This window comes from Bombina bombina, chromosome 6, assembly GCF_027579735.1.
Source record: "Bombina bombina isolate aBomBom1 chromosome 6, aBomBom1.pri, whole genome shotgun sequence".
Classification (NCBI taxonomy): domain Eukaryota; kingdom Metazoa; phylum Chordata; class Amphibia; order Anura; family Bombinatoridae; genus Bombina; species Bombina bombina.
In genome coordinates this window covers 694,338,733-694,354,524 of record NC_069504.1, presented here as the reverse complement: position 1 = coordinate 694,354,524, position 15,792 = coordinate 694,338,733, and the positions used below count along the sequence as shown (strand labels likewise).

General features: G+C 39.6%; 1 protein-coding gene across 1 annotated transcript in view; it reads left to right on the top strand.

Moving 5' to 3' along the window:
• Positions 1-15,792, top strand: part of USP39 (ubiquitin specific peptidase 39) — a 53,396-nt gene that overhangs the window by 15,480 nt on the left and 22,124 nt on the right. The window contains exons 6-8 of the mRNA XM_053717796.1: positions 7,835-8,060; positions 8,631-8,708; positions 11,146-11,213. Of these exons, the coding sequence (XP_053573771.1) occupies positions 7,835-8,060; positions 8,631-8,708; positions 11,146-11,213 (372 nt within the window). The remainder of the gene's footprint in view (positions 1-7,834; positions 8,061-8,630; positions 8,709-11,145; positions 11,214-15,792) is intronic.

Here is a 15,792-nt window from a genome sequence, read left to right as displayed (position 1 = left end):
TTTAGGAGAAATAGATCATGTCAAACTAATCTAATTAGATTCTACGAGGAAGTAAGTAAAAATATAGATAAAGGGGAATCAGTTGATGTGATATACTTAGATTTTGCAAAGGCATTTGATACAGTGCCACATGAGAGATTAATGCACAAAATTAAGGGACTGGGAATAGCTGAAAATGTTAGCTCATGGATAAATAACTGGATAAAAGATAGGGAGCAACGAGTAGTAGTAAATGGATCATACTCAGATTGGACAAAGGTAATCAGTGGCGTCCCCCAGGGATCAGTACTGGGCCCTGTTCTTTTTAATATTTTTATAAATGACTTGGAGCAAGGATTAAATAGCGATATCTCTATTTTTGCAGATGATACTAAGTTAAGTAAGGTCATTAGGTCAGAGCAGGACGAACTCTCTTTACAAAGGGATTTGCTAAAATTAGAACTATGGGCAAGTGAATGGAAAATGAGATTTAATACGGAAAAATGTAAGGTTCTACATTTTGGAAGTAAAAATAAGCAGGCTACGTATTTTTTTTTTTTTATTTTTTTTTAAAGTTTTTATTGAGGTTTCAATAGACATTACAATGAGATGATATGCAGGGTCATGATACATATAGGACCATGTTACACAAATTGTACATATCGCTTGTTGACAAACAAATGGCAAAAACAGACACATTGGAGACCCGAACATCTGTGTAACATACAGATAGCTAAAACGAAGCAGGTCGCTAGTACACTAGTTAAACAATATTTGATAAAACAGTATCTGCAGCATCAACAACTGAATTAAATAAATATTAATGACCCAGAAAGATGCACACCTCTAATTAACTATATTTGGTTCTTACATCCCCTTTGGCACGCTAAGTCACTCTTGGACTTTCGACTTATTACATGATAAATAACGGGGGCGGGTATTTGATAGTATAGGGCCACTTTTGGACCCTCTAGAAAAGAAAACTAAGGGACTGTGAAGATTGGAGACAAACTAAATAGGCTACTTTCTGGACAGCGGAAATTTGGATTGTATTATTGGAGGAGATTTAAGGACTAGGAAGGCTTCTGTGGGAAATAAAGCAAAGCAAATATGTGTTATTTAACCTTTGTTGCACATAAGCTTGCCCAGTATCATAATAATTATTATACAGGTTAATGCAGTTATTAATTATTCAATAGTAATATCCAGCTTTGTAAAAGAAAAATGCAGTCATAGTATCAGTATATTTGAGTATGAGTATACCGCAGGGTGTGCGCTGTTATCAGGGTTAATAATAGAGGCTGCAGAGTGGAACATACATAGAAAATAAAATAAAGGGGTCATTCCTTAACCTAGCATATCCCTAGAAAATATAGAGCTTGGGCTAGTTGGGAGAGACTGCTACCTATAAAAGAAATATATAGAACCTTGTATGCGAAGGTGCTAAAGCTGGGAGGAACATTTGACTCAATTTGTGGGGATTAGCACTACCATCAACTAGTTGCCTATGCTAAACTCAGTCCATGAAAGGTGCAGTTGATTAACCATGAAATACATAAGTTCACAGATCCCTAGCACCTAAATCTATTCTGGGGTATACAGTCCCATCTAGCTCTGTGGTGAGTATATATACATATTCCAGCCAAACTTAACTATTAAAAAGCATGAGGAAAACTGACTTAAAAAAAAAAAAAGAAAAGGGGGTAAACAAAACTTGTTTCACACATACAGACTCAACCACATTAGGCTACAAAGGGATTATTTGCGAACCCATTAAAGCAATAGGGGGTATTACCAACATAATAGCAATAAGACATACAACATAATACACCCTAGTCTGGCATTACAAAGTGGGAGCTAGCAGACAGAGATGTATTTAGGGAAGCATAGGACATATTATAAGTGAAAACCGGTTTGATTATTGGTAAACAGAACCCCTAATGTGTGCTTTTGGCTGATAAGTCCTCTGTCCTGCCAAAGTGGAAAAGTTAAAGTCTGGTAATATGCACCCAGATGAGAAAGAGTTAATGCTAGCTTGCAAAGGAGATGACATGGGCAGAGAAACACAGTATAGGTGCATGAGGGCAGTGCACTTTAACACAGTAATACCCCCCAAAATTTTGAGTGTTAGTTCGCAAAGCAGACTTATGGAACGTCATGAGGTTTGCCTGAATAATAGTCTGCCATGCAACTTAAATTAATAGAGGAGTTTAACCTACCCCGGTTTTATACAGTGGGGTTAACTGTAATCGTCCTCTGCAGACTCCGTAGCCCTCATTAATAATCTTCAGTAATGGATGCCATGTCCTCCCTGGAATAGACCAGTAGGCCCCAGATGGATCCTCAGTAGGGGTGTAGTAGGGCTGGACATGGGCACTTGCAGATCTCGGTCCGCATGCGCCAGTATCAGGCATCTTAGTTGCGGTGATCAGCATAGGTCTCCGTGAGATTAATCCATCGCTCCCAAGCTGCTGTACCATCAGCGGCACGGCTCCTCTTGCAAGGTTCTCCTTCCTATGCACGTCACCATTCGGTGATGCGGCTCTCCTCTCCACTCTGTTCGGGTGCTCCCCCAACTCTCCAGGCAGCACACCCAGAGTGGCTAAGACTCCTTTTGGGTAAGTGTCGCTGATCAGTGTAGTTGGCGGGATCTTACTAGGTAGGTTTGCGGGAGGTGCTTTAATCAGGTTTGAGAAAGGTGTAATCTGTATCCCCCGTGGAGGTTGCTTCCTTCCTTTTGCCCTGGCACATGTATCTTTCAGAGAGATATATTCCTCTTTGAGTGCTGTGCAAATCTTAACGTGGTGGGCATCCAGCAGGGCTTTGATTTCCCTCATAATCAGCGCAGTGTCCAGCGCCATATTGAGGAGAAAAAAATAATAATAATAATGCGCAAGTTTAAAGCCAGTAAAGTATGTCCCTTGTAACAACTAAAAATAACTGTCCAGTTATATATAAACTGGTTTGGTAACCCAGGGACCTGGGGGGGTATTAGTGCGGAAGCCCCTACAGCACTGACAGTCAGACAGAAGAGGCCTCTCGACCTCGTGGCTAGTTGCAGTGGAGTAAGCTGAGGAGCATAGGCAGGTCCGAGAAATGTTGTAGATTCCTGAATCTCTCTCCAATAATAAAGGATTGTTTATCTTGGGTTCCTCAGCAGGAAAAGTAGAATAAGAGTTGAAACAAATCCTTAAATATAGCTTGAAAGTAGATTAAATGCAGGAGCTCCCAACAAACACGTCCTGCCGCAACAGCTATAGGCTCCGCCCCCAGGCTACGTATTTTTTAAATGGGACAAGACTTAGCCAAACACAGGAGGAAAGGGATTTGGGAGTAGTAATAGATAACAAGCTAAAGATGAGTGCACAATGCAGGGCAGCGGCTTCAAAGGCTAATAAGATACTAGCATGTATTAAAAGAGGCATTGATTCAAGGGAGGAAAGCATAATTCTGTCATTATATAAAGCCCTGGTAAGACCTCACCTTGAGTTTGGAGTGCAGTTCTGGGGACCGATTGCTAAAAAAGATATTGCAGAACTAGAAAAAGTTCAGAGAAGGGCCACAAAGCTAATAAGGGGATTGGAGAAATTAACCTATGAGGAGAGGCTAGCCAAACTGGGTCTGTTCTCTTTAGAAAAAAGGCGCTTGAGAGGTGACATGATTACTTTATATAAATATATTCAAGGCCCATATACAGAGATGGCAGAAGCTCTTTTTATTCCAAGAAAATTGTTTCTGACAAGAGGTCATAATTTAAGGTTGGAGGAAAGGAGATTTAATCTCCTGCAACTGAAACGTTTTTTCACTGTAAGAGCAATAAAATTGTGGAACTCATTACCAAAGGAGGTAGTGAATGCCAATACCATAGATTCATTTAAAAATAGTCTGGATAAATTTCTGTATATAAACAAAATTCATGGATATGATTGCTAGTATTAAATGGGTCACATTTTAATGGGGTTATTTAAGCTTAACTGGAGCTTTTTGTAAGTATTTTAGATTTGTATAGGTTGAACTCGATGGACTTCAGTCTTTTTTCAACCTTATCTACTATGTTACTACGTTAAAATAAGTACAACCATTAATTTGAACAAGTTTTTGGGACCCTTGTTAGATTGCTTAAATGAATCAGTTTCTCTTCTGATTGTAACAGATGGAGGGAAGGAGTTAAATCCTCCAAAAAATTAGGAGATTATGGAACAGATACTGTGCTTTATCACAATCATAAATAAAACAAATACTGTGCTTTATCACAACAATAAATTAACTTAGGTTCATAACATATAGTACATATAATTATGACAAGGTAGTGAAAATCGGTGGTTGAAAACTAATGTTGAAAAACTGTGGTATAAAAATGTGGTACCAAACAAAAAAGGTGGTAGAAAAATCCAAAAAATTCCAAATAATCAAAAAAACAAAAAATGAAAGACAAAACCGGTTTGCCAAAAAAGGTTTTGGTGAATTAAAAATGTGTGATGTGCTTAAAAAATAATTGTCACAATTGTAATGGTGATTCTAATCAATTCTACAATCAACTATAATACAGACTCCTATTAGGGAGAGAATCTCTTGAAATGTCCAATGATATTGGCCCAAAAAACAAATCAAAAACAATATAGTTACAATATTCTCGTTCCCAATATTAGGCTAAACGAATAACAATGTTGTTGGCAAAAACTTAATAATGATTACAAATATAACAATAAAATGTTTAAAAAGTACAGATACTATAAAAAGTCCAAGTGATTAGTCCAATTGGAAATAATCCAAACTGTGAAAAACTGGTAGGAGAGAATAAAAACAATATCCTTAGAGGCTGTCCTGATCCAGAATCCTAGTCTTAACAACATGGACCTGAAAACAAAAACAGAAAAAATCCTCACATAAAGGGCCTGTAGGATAAAGTCCAATGGTAATTAAACTTACCCCAAAAGCCAAAAGTCCTGGTACTAATGAAGCCTCACAAATCTCTACGCGTTTCGGCCCTGCAGCGGGGCCTTTTTCAAGATATATCTTGAAAAAGGCCCCGCTGCAGGGCCGAAACGCGTAGAGATTTGTGAGGCTTCATTAGTACCAGGACTTTTGGGGTAAGTTTGATTACCATTGGACTTTATCCTATAGGCCCTTTATGTGAGGATTTTTTCTGTTTTTGTTTTCAGGTCCATGTTGTAAAGACTAGGATTCTGGATCAGGACAGCCTCTAAGGATATTGTTTTTATTCTCTCCTAACAGTTTTTCACAGTTTGGATTATTTCCAATTGGACTAATCACTTGGACTTTTTATAGTATCTGTACTTTTTAAACATTTTATTGTTATATTTGTAATCATTATTAAGTTTTTGCCAACAACATTGTTATTCGTTTAGCCTAATATTGGGAACGAGAATATTGTAACTATATTGTTTTTGATTTGTTTTTTGGGCCAATATCATTTGACATTTAAAGAGATTCTCTCCCTAATAGGAGTCTGTATTATAGTTGATTGTAGAATTGATTAGAATCACCATTACAATTGTGACAATTATTTTTTAAGCACATCACACATATTTTTAATTCACCAAAACCTTTTTTGGCAAACCGGTTTCGTCTTTCTTTTTTTTTTTTTTTTTTTTTTATTATTTGGAATTTTTTGGATTTTTCTACCACCTTTTTATACCACAGTTTTTCAAGTTGTTTCAACATTAGTTTTCAACCACCGATTTTCACCACCTTGTCACAATTATATGTACTATATGTTATGAACCTAAGTTAATTTATTGTTGTGATAATGCACAGTATTTGTTTTATTTATGATTGTGATAAAGCACAGTATCTGTTCCATAATCTCCTATTTTTTTGGAGGATTTAACTCCTTCCCTCCATCTGTTACAATCAGAAGAGAAACTGATTCATTTAAGCAAAAATCCTCTAACAAGGGTCCCAAAAACTTGTTCAAATTAATGGTTGTACTTATTTTAATATTTTTGTTTTATATTGAGATGGTGTAATAAATTATATGTATTTTTAATCATAATGTGATTCCTGACTATACCTAAGCCCTAGGCGCTCCTATTTATCCCTCACTGCTATTTCTTCTAGACCTAAATAGGGGGTCTTCTTAATAGTGTAGCCGGTATTTAGTCTTAGGCGCTGTCCGCCCTCCCATCCAGATTCTTATATTACAGCTTTGTAGCGTACAACTCATAACTACTGACTTTTGATGGCGTCATGGAAATTGTCGTTTTAGGCTGTAATGCAGGTTTTTAGCCAGAATGCAAAACTCGTAATGGCTGTGCTATGGGAATCCCATGAAAAAACGTAATTTTTAAGAGTGCGTTACTGACGTTGCGTTACAGGCTAAAAGCCTTGCGGTACAGCTATACCGACAAGACTTGTAATGGCTGCGTTAGGGAAAATGATGCGTTATGGGCCACAACGCTTCTATTTGACTCATACTGCTCAACTCGTAATGCCCTCAGCAAAAAGCGATCAGGTCAAACATATTTTGTATATTACATACTGCACTTTTTCAATGACCCTTGAAAGGGACTTTACTTTTATGGAGTAATCTGCTTCATGATTGTCTGGAGTCGAGTGCAGTTTTGGATGTTGTGTTGCTTTTTAAGTTGGAGCGTTGATTGAGCACTCGTACTAGCACCGACTGATGAAGTCCTCAGGAGAGCGTGTATCTGCGTTTTTCTAGTGTGAGGATCAGCTGATTTCTCCTGGGCAGCATACCAAAGAAAGGTGTTTAGCCTGAGTGCTGCTCTGTGTTGTTTATCCCTATGTGTACATAGCTTTTCTATATTGAAATTCTCAGTATAGGTGGGGATACCATAGGTAAAATCAGCTTTTTCAATATAAAAGTAGAAAATCTATTTGTAAACAATTTATTAAACTCCAGTAGGTAAAATGGATTGTTGGAAACACATTAAAAGGTACAAAATTCTACAGCACGCTGCCCCTTTAAAGGGACATAAAACCGTATGAACTAAGATAAGTCTCTAAATATATACTGCAGGCAAAGCTTACCTGCAAAACGGTTTCTTTTTTAACCCTCATTAACCCCTTTAATTCAGGCATAGTTTGCAGCAAGCTCCCCCTGGGCATTTCCATATATGGAAGTTGCTATACAGGCCATAGTTTCTTCAGAATGCACACATGCACGGAAGGGGTCAGTCATATGGCAACTGACTAAAGCAGTGCCCAGTATAATGCAGTATAATGCATCCCCATGGAAACGAGCAAGCCTCTTGGCAACAAACAATAACAGTACCTGATGTCCCTCCTCAACCCCTCCTTGCTTGCATAAGTAATTATCGTAACTTTTTTTTTTTTTTTCCTCACACTGTTTTACCTCAGTTAACCCTTTTATAATATGCACATAACTGAATATGTTTTATAGCACTTTAAGCAAGTTTCAAATGTAGCCACGTAAGATTTTATATAGTTACTGAACATGTATAAAATGTTGTTAATCAAAACAGTTTAATTAAGACCTATGTTTGAAACTTTCTTAAAATGGTATGTATGCTGGGGCTATATGGCCCTGCTCTGCTTTACACTTTAATGTCTCTTGAAATAAACCTACTTTTTTATTTTTTGCCTGTTAGGTTACCTTACCACTATTTTGCTTTTTAGCTATGTTAGTTAACATAATAAAGAACATTGTATTTTGTTATCAAGACTGAAGTCTGAATATGCTGCTGGGCACATATCTCTTGGGCACTCATTTTACATTTAGTATTGTGTTACCTCCTGCACATTGTTAAGACGTACTTTAATATATTTATTTTAATTACTCACTAGTCTTCTATTTTTAGGGTTCTTGCATTCTACAATAAATGTCCTTATTGCCCTCTCTCTGCTCCAGGCTCTTTCTAATGTACCTCCCTTGAGAAACTATTTTCTGGAGGAAGAAAACTATCGGGGAATCACTCGGCCACCAGGGGATATTATGTTTCTGTTGGTGCAAAGATTTGGGGAGTTGATGCGTAAGCTGTGGAACCCTAGGAATTTTAAAGCCCACGTGTCCCCACATGAGATGTTACAGGCTGTGGTTCTTTGTAGCAAAAAAAACTTCCAGATCACCAAACAAGGTAAAGTATTAAAAAACATCTTATTTTCTTTTTTAAAGTGAATGTCAACTTTCAAGAATGAGTGCCCGGTTTTTAAAAATACTATTAAAAACAGGGGCACTTTCATTCATGAAAGTTTTTACATTTCACCCGTTTTGTTAAAATGCCTTTTTTCTTCTTGAAGCCAGAGAAGCGATTTCCCCCTCCTCCTGCTCGTCTCTTCTTACGTCAGCAATGACGAATATGGCATCCTCCAATCACGGCTTCCCCCCACAGGGAAATCATTGCCTGAGGCAACGCAGTGATTGAAGTATGCCGTGTTCGTCATTACTGACGTATGCAGTGACAAGCGGCAGGAGGGGGAATCGCTTCTCCGGCTTCAAGAAGAAAAGTTAAGTATTTTAAGAAAACAAGTGAAATGTAAACTTTCATGAATGAAAGTGCCCCTGTTTTTAATAGTATTTTTAAAAATCAGGCACTCTTTCTTGAAAGTTGACATTCACTTTATCTCTTTTTATATTTTTTCTTGCACTGTCCTGTCACAAGTCATGTTTGAGCGTTACTAATTGTTTTCTTTATTTTCTGTGGCAGGTGATGGAGTTGATTTTCTTTCGTGGTTTCTGAATGCTCTTAATTCAGCTCTTGGGGGTGCAAAGAAAAAGAAAAAGAGTGAGTATATTTATAGTTTTCAAAAATTCAGATATTTAGTGTCTGCCATATATTGCTTTTACACTGTGTCAGGTTGGATGTTGTGCAAATTGAATCCAGAACAGGACACAGTTTCCATGTTGAAACTTCCTGGTTTTCTCCATGTTGGCACCAACAATGCACCAATCAGCAGCTAGAACCTAGGTTCTCTGCTGCTCCTGAACTTGCCTAGATAAACCTTTCAGCATAGGATAACAAGAGAAGGAATCAAATTAAATAATAGAACTAAATTGGAAAGTTGTTGTATTCTCTATCTGAATCATGAAAGAAAAAAAATGGGTTTCATGTCCCTTTAACTGGGAAAGCAATCTGAGCAGAAAGGCGCCTACATTTTATAGATGGCAGAAACCATATGGTAAAAAAGAAAAGAAATCAAAACATCTATTTGTGATTAGGCAATAAAACATTGCCTGTACAAAGAAGGGCACAGGAAATACTTAAAAACTAACATACTTTGCTGTTAATAAATATAAGGAGCAAAGAAAATCCTCCCAAAGTACAAACATTGTACAACTTGACATGCCAGAGCTTATTAAGTAAATATCAGGGAAAACTTGACTAGCATAATGTCCTTCTCCACAAAAGACTAAAATATTACTTAGTGCAACATGATACTGAAATATTTACCAGTTGTATCGGCTCTGAGCACATTTTACATAATTACATTATCTAAACTTTTATAAGATCGGGCTGTTAGAAGTTACAAGAACCCTAATAATTGTTGGCAGCTTCAGCTTTTACCAGAGTCCTCACGCCCCCGAGACAGAACTAGACGATCAGCCCATTCCTCTCCTAAAGCCTCTCCTCTAAAGGGCCGCCACAGGCCTCAATGCTCCAGATAAGTTAGGAGCAGATTTCCACAGAATTTTTTCATCAATCGATTCAGCTCCATCATTTGACTTAGAATATTTCAGTTTTGATGGTGGATAGATCTAATATATGTTGATAGACAACATTTTAACAAGTCTGCTCCCAGGAACCAATATGCAACCACTTAAAGGGACAGTCTAGTCAAAATTAAACTTTCATGATTCAGATAGGGAATGCAATTTTAAACCACATTCCAATTTACTTCTATTATCAAATCTTCTTTATTCTCTTGGTATTCTTTGTTGAAAGCTAAACCTGGGTAGGCTCATATGCTAATTTCTAAGCCCTTGAAGGCCACCTCTTATCTGAGGGCATGTTGACAGTTTTTCACAGCTAGAGGGATTTGGTTCCTGTGTGTCATTGATAACATCGTTCTCACGCACATGGAATCAGCACTGATTGGCTAAAATGCAAGTCTGTTATAAAAACTGAAATAAGGGGGCAGTCTGCTGAGGCTTAGATGCAAGGTAATCACAGAGGTGAAAAGTATTTTAATATAACTGTGTTGGTTATGCAAAACTTGGCAATGGGTAATAAAGGGATTATCTATCTTTTTAAACAATTACAATTCTGGAGTAGACTGTCCCTTTAAGGTGCTGCCCAGAAACACACCCTCTGACAAAAACATTTGATTCTTTATTACTTTTGAATATTTAAAACATTACTTCTTTGTGTAAATCAAAACTAACAGGAAATGCATGTTTGTGTACAAATAGTACTTGTGTCTCAATTACACACTGATTTATAAAGACAACGCTAACAGATCTATTTCTGGAGAAGGACAAACCTATATAAACCTAAAAACAAGTTTGTTTTGTTAAAGGGACAGTGTAGTCAAAAATTAAAACACAAAATTTAATCAAGAATAATGTATATAGAAAATGCCATCAACACTTATTAAACATTTTGCAGCTAAAGGAGTTATACATAAACTTGTTGTTTGGCTATTGCCCCTGGTCAGAGACTGGTAACATAAGGAAGTTTAGGTGAACAATGGGGGGGAATATAAGTATGTGCCGGTCCCCTGGCCTCCTAGCTCGGCAGACATTTAAACTTGCAGCATGAGTTATCTAAATAATCGTGTGCCGCAGAGACATCGGCAGCTGCAATTTACATTCGCTGCTCCCTGAACTTATGTGCAGAGCCTGTATGCTCTTCTTAACTATACTGTCCCTTTAAACACATTATGGATGATCAATGCTTTGTTTTTACTTGTATGACGTAAGGATAATGTTTTTTTCATTTGTCATTCCTAGATGGTAAATATTTTTTTTTTTTTTTTTTTTTTAAAGGGACACTGAACAGCTTGTTTTTGTGTAGCCATTGTGCTTTGTTCCATGCTCCCTATAGAGGCCAAAATGCAAAATCTTACCTAAACCAGGTTTCAGTCTTTGTTTTTTGGTCTCTAGAGAGTGTGGAACCGGCACAAATTTACTTAAAAGCAAAAAATAAACTAAAAATACTGGTAAGGTCTCTAATTCCCTGGCAGACATTGCTTCTACTTTTAACTTTCTCTTCTTTCTTTCAGCTATTGTTACTGATGTGTTCCAAGGATCAATGAGGATATTTGCCAAGAAGTTGCCACACCCTGATTTGGTGAGCTTAATTCTGTACAGTCACTTTTCTCCAACATAGGTGTGTCCGGTCCACGGCGTCATCCTTACTTGTGGGATATTCTCTTCCCCAACAGGAAATGGCAAAGAGCCCAGCAAAGCTGGTCACATGATCCCTCCTAGGCTCCGCCTACCCCAGTCATTCTCTTTGCCGTTGTACAGGCAACATCTCCACGGAGATGGCTTAGAGTTTTTTAGTGTTTAACTGTAGTTTTTATTATTCAATCAAGAGTTTGTTATTTTGAAATAGTGCTGGTATGTACTATTTACTCAGAAACAGAAAAGAGATGAAGATTTCTGTTTGTATGAGGAAAATGATTTTAGCAACCGTCACTAAAATCCATGGCTGTTCCACACAGGACTGTTGAGAGCAATTATCTTCAGTTGGGGGAACAGTGAGCAGTCTCTTGCTGCTTGAGGTATGACACATTCTAACAAGACGATGTAATGCTGGAAGCTGTCATTTTCCCTATGGGATCCGGTAAGCCATGTTTATTAAGATCGTAAATAAGGGCTTCACAAGGGCTTATTAAGACTGTAGACTTTTTCTGGGCTAAATCGATTCATTAACACATATTTAGCCTTGAGGAATCATTTATTCTGGGTATTTTGATATAATAATATCGGCAGGCACTGTTTTAGACACCTTATTCTTTAGGGGCTTTCCCAAATCATAGGCAGAGCCTCATTTTCGCGCCGGTGTTGCGCACTTGTTTTTGAGAGGCATGACATGCAGTCGCATGTGAGAGGAGCTCTGATACTTAGAAAAGACTTTCTGAAGGCGTCATTTGGTATCGTATTCCCCTTTGGGCTTGGTTGGGTCTCAGCAAAGCAGATACCAGGGACTGTAAAGGGGTTAAAGTTAAAAACGGCTCCGGTTCCGTTATTTTAAGGGTTAAAGCTTCCAAATTTGGTGTGCAATACTTTTAAGGCTTTAAGACACTGTGGTGAAAATTTGGTGAATTTTGAACAATTCCTTCATGTTTTTTCGCAATTGCAGTAATAAAGTGTGTTCAGTTTAAAATTTAAAGTGACAGTAACGGTTTTATTTTAAAACGTTTTTTGTACTTTGTTATCAAGTTTATGCCTGTTTAACATGTCTGAACTACCAGATAGACTGTGTTCTGAATGTGGGGAAGCCAGAATTCCCATTCATTTAAATAAATGTGATTTATGTGACAATGACAATGATGCCCAAGATGATTCCTCAAGTGAGGGGAGTAAGCATGGTACTGCATCATTCCCTCCTTCGTCTACACGAGTCTTGCCCACTCAGGAGGCCCCTAGTACATCTAGCGCGCCAATACTCCTTACTATGCAACAATTAACGGCTGTAATGGATAATTCTGTCAAAAACATTTTAGCCAAAATGAACACTTATCAGCGTAAGCGCGACTGCTCTGTTTTAGATACTGAAGAGCATGACGACGCTGATAATAATGGTTCTGAAGGGCCCCTAACCCAGTCTGATGGGGCCAGGGAGGTTTTGTCTGAGGGAGAAATTACTGATTCAGGGAACATTTCTCAACAAGCTGAACCTGATGTGATTACGTTTAAATTTAAGTTGGAACATCTCCGCATTCTGCTTAAGGAGGTATTATCCACTCTGGATGATTGTGACAAGTTGGTCATCCCAGAGAAACTATGTAAAATGGACAAGTTCCTAGAGGTCCCGGGGCTCCCAGAAGCTTTTCCTATACCCAAGCGGGTGGCGGACATTGTTAATAAAGAATGGGAAAGGCCCGGTATTCCTTTCGTCCCTCCCCCCATATTTAAAAAATTGTTTCCTATGGTCGACCCCAGAAAGGACTTATGGCAGACAGTCCCCAAGGTCGAGGGAGCGGTTTCCACTTTAAACAAACGCACCACTATACCCATAGAGGATAGTTGTGCTTTCAAAGATCCTATGGATAAAAAATTAGAAGGTTTACTTAAAAAGATGTTTGTTCAGCAGGGTTACCTTCTACAACCAATTTCATGCATTGTCCCTGTAGCTACAGCCGCATGTTTCTGGTTCGATGAGCTGATAAAGGCGGTCGATAGTGATTCTCCTCCTTATGAGGAGACTATGGACAGAATCAATGCTCTCAAATTGGCTAATTCTTTCACCCTAGACGCCACTTTGCAATTGGCTAGGTTAGCGGCTAAGAATTCTGGGTTTGCTATTGTGGCGCGCAGAGCGCTTTGGTTGAAATCTTGGTCAGCTGATGCGTCTTCCAAGAACAAGCTACTTAACATTCCTTTCAAGGGGAAAACGCTGTTTGGCCCTGACTTGAAAGAGATTATCTCTGATATCACTGGGGGTAAGGGCCACGCCCTTCCTCAGGATCGGCCTTTCAAGGCAAAAAATAAACCTAATTTTCGTCCCTTTCGTAGAAATGGACCAGCCCAAAGTGCTACGTCCTCTAAGCAAGAGGGTAATACTTCTCAAGCCAAGCCAGCTTGGAGACCAATGCAAGGCTGGAACAAGGGAAAGCAGGCCAAGAAACCTGCCACTGCTACCAAGACAGCATGAAATGTTGGCCCCCGATCCGGGACCGGATCTGGTGGGGGGCAGACTCTCTCTCTTCGCTCAGGCTTGGGCAAGAGATGTTCTGGATCCTTGGGCGCTAGAAATAGTCTCCCAAGGTTATCTTCTGGAATTCAAGGGGCTTCCCCCAAGGGGGAGGTTCCACAGGTCTCAGTTGTCTTCAGACCACATAAAAAGACAGGCATTCTTACATTGTGTAGAAGACCTGTTAAAAATGGGAGTGATTCATCCTGTTCCATTAAGAGAACAAGGGATGGGGTTCTACTCCAATCTGTTCATAGTTCCCAAAAAAGAGGGAACGTTCAGACCAATCTTGGATCTCAAGATCTTAAACAAGTTTCTCAAGGTTCCATCGTTCAAGATGGAAACCATTCGAACTATTCTTCCTTCCATCCAGGAAGGTCAATTCATGACCACAGTGGATTTAAAGGATGCGTATCTACATATTCCTATCCACAAGGAACATCATCGGTTCCTAAGGTTCGCATTCCTGGACAAGCATTACCAGTTCGTGGCGCTTCCTTTCGGATTAGCCACTGCTCCAAGGATTTTCACAAAGGTACTAGGGTCCCTTCTAGCTGTGCTAAGACCAAGGGGCATTGCTGTAGTACCTTACTTGGACGACATTCTGATTCAAGCGTCGTCCCTTCCTCAAGCAAAGGCTCACACGGACATTGTCCTGGCCTTTCTCAGATCTCACGGATGGAAAGTGAACGTGGAAAAGAGTTCTCTATCTCCGTCAACAAGGGTTCCCTTCTTGGGAACAATAATAGACTCCTTAGAAATGAGGATTTTTCTGACAGAGGCCAGAAAAACAAAACTTCTAGACTCTTGTCGGATACTTCATTCCGTTCCTCTTCCTTCCATAGCGCAGTGCATGGAAGTGATCGGTTTGATGGTAGCGGCAATGGACATAGTTCCTTTTGCGCGCATTCATCTAAGACCATTACAACTGTGCATGCTCAGTCAGTGGAATGGGGACTATACAGACTTGTCTCCGAAGATACAAGTAAATCAGAGGACCAGAGACTCACTCCGTTGGTGGCTGTCCCTGGACAACCTGTCACAAGGGATGACATTCCGCAGACCGGAGTGGGTCATCGTCACGACCGACGCCAGTCTGATGGGCTGGGGTGCGGTCTGGGGATCCCTGAAAGCTCAGGGTCTTTGGTCTCGGGAAGAATCTCTTCTACCGATAAATATTCTGGAACTGAGAGCGATATTCAATGCTCTCAAGGCTTGGCCTCAGCTAGCGAGGGCCAAGTTCATACGGTTTCAATCAGACAACATGACAACTGTTGCGTACATCAACCATCAGGGGGGAACAAGGAGTTCCCTAGCGATGGAAGAAGTGACCAAAATCATTCTATGGGCGGAGTCTCACTCTTGCCACCTGTCTGCTATCCACATCCCAGGAGTGGAAAATTGGGAAGCGGATTTTCTGAGTCGTCAGACATTGCATCCGGGGGAGTGGGAACTCCATCCGGAAATCTTTGCCCAAGTCACTCAGCTGTGGGGCATTCCAGACATGGATCTGATGGCCTCTCGTCAGAACTTCAAAGTTCCTTGCTACGGGTCCAGATCCAGGGATCCCAAGGCGGCTCTAGTGGATGCACTAGTAGCACCTTGGACCTTCAAACTAGCTTATGTGTTCCCGCCGTTTCCTCTCATCCCCAGGCTGGTAGCCAGGATCAATCAGGAGAGGGCGTCGGTGATCTTGATAGCTCCTGCGTGGCCACGCAGGACTTGGTATGCAGATCTGGTGAATATGTCATCGGCTCCACCTTGGAAGCTACCTTTGAGACGAGACCTTCTTGTTCAGGGTCCGTTCGAACATCCGAATCTGGTTTCACTCCAGCTGACTGCTTGGAGATTGAACGCTTGATCTTATCGAAGCGAGGGTTCTCAGATTCTGTTATCGATACTCTTGTTCAGGCCAGAAAGCCTGTAACTAGAAAGATTTACCACAAAATTTGGAAAAAATATATCTGTTGGTGTGAATCTAAAGGATTCCCTTGGGACAAGGTTAAGA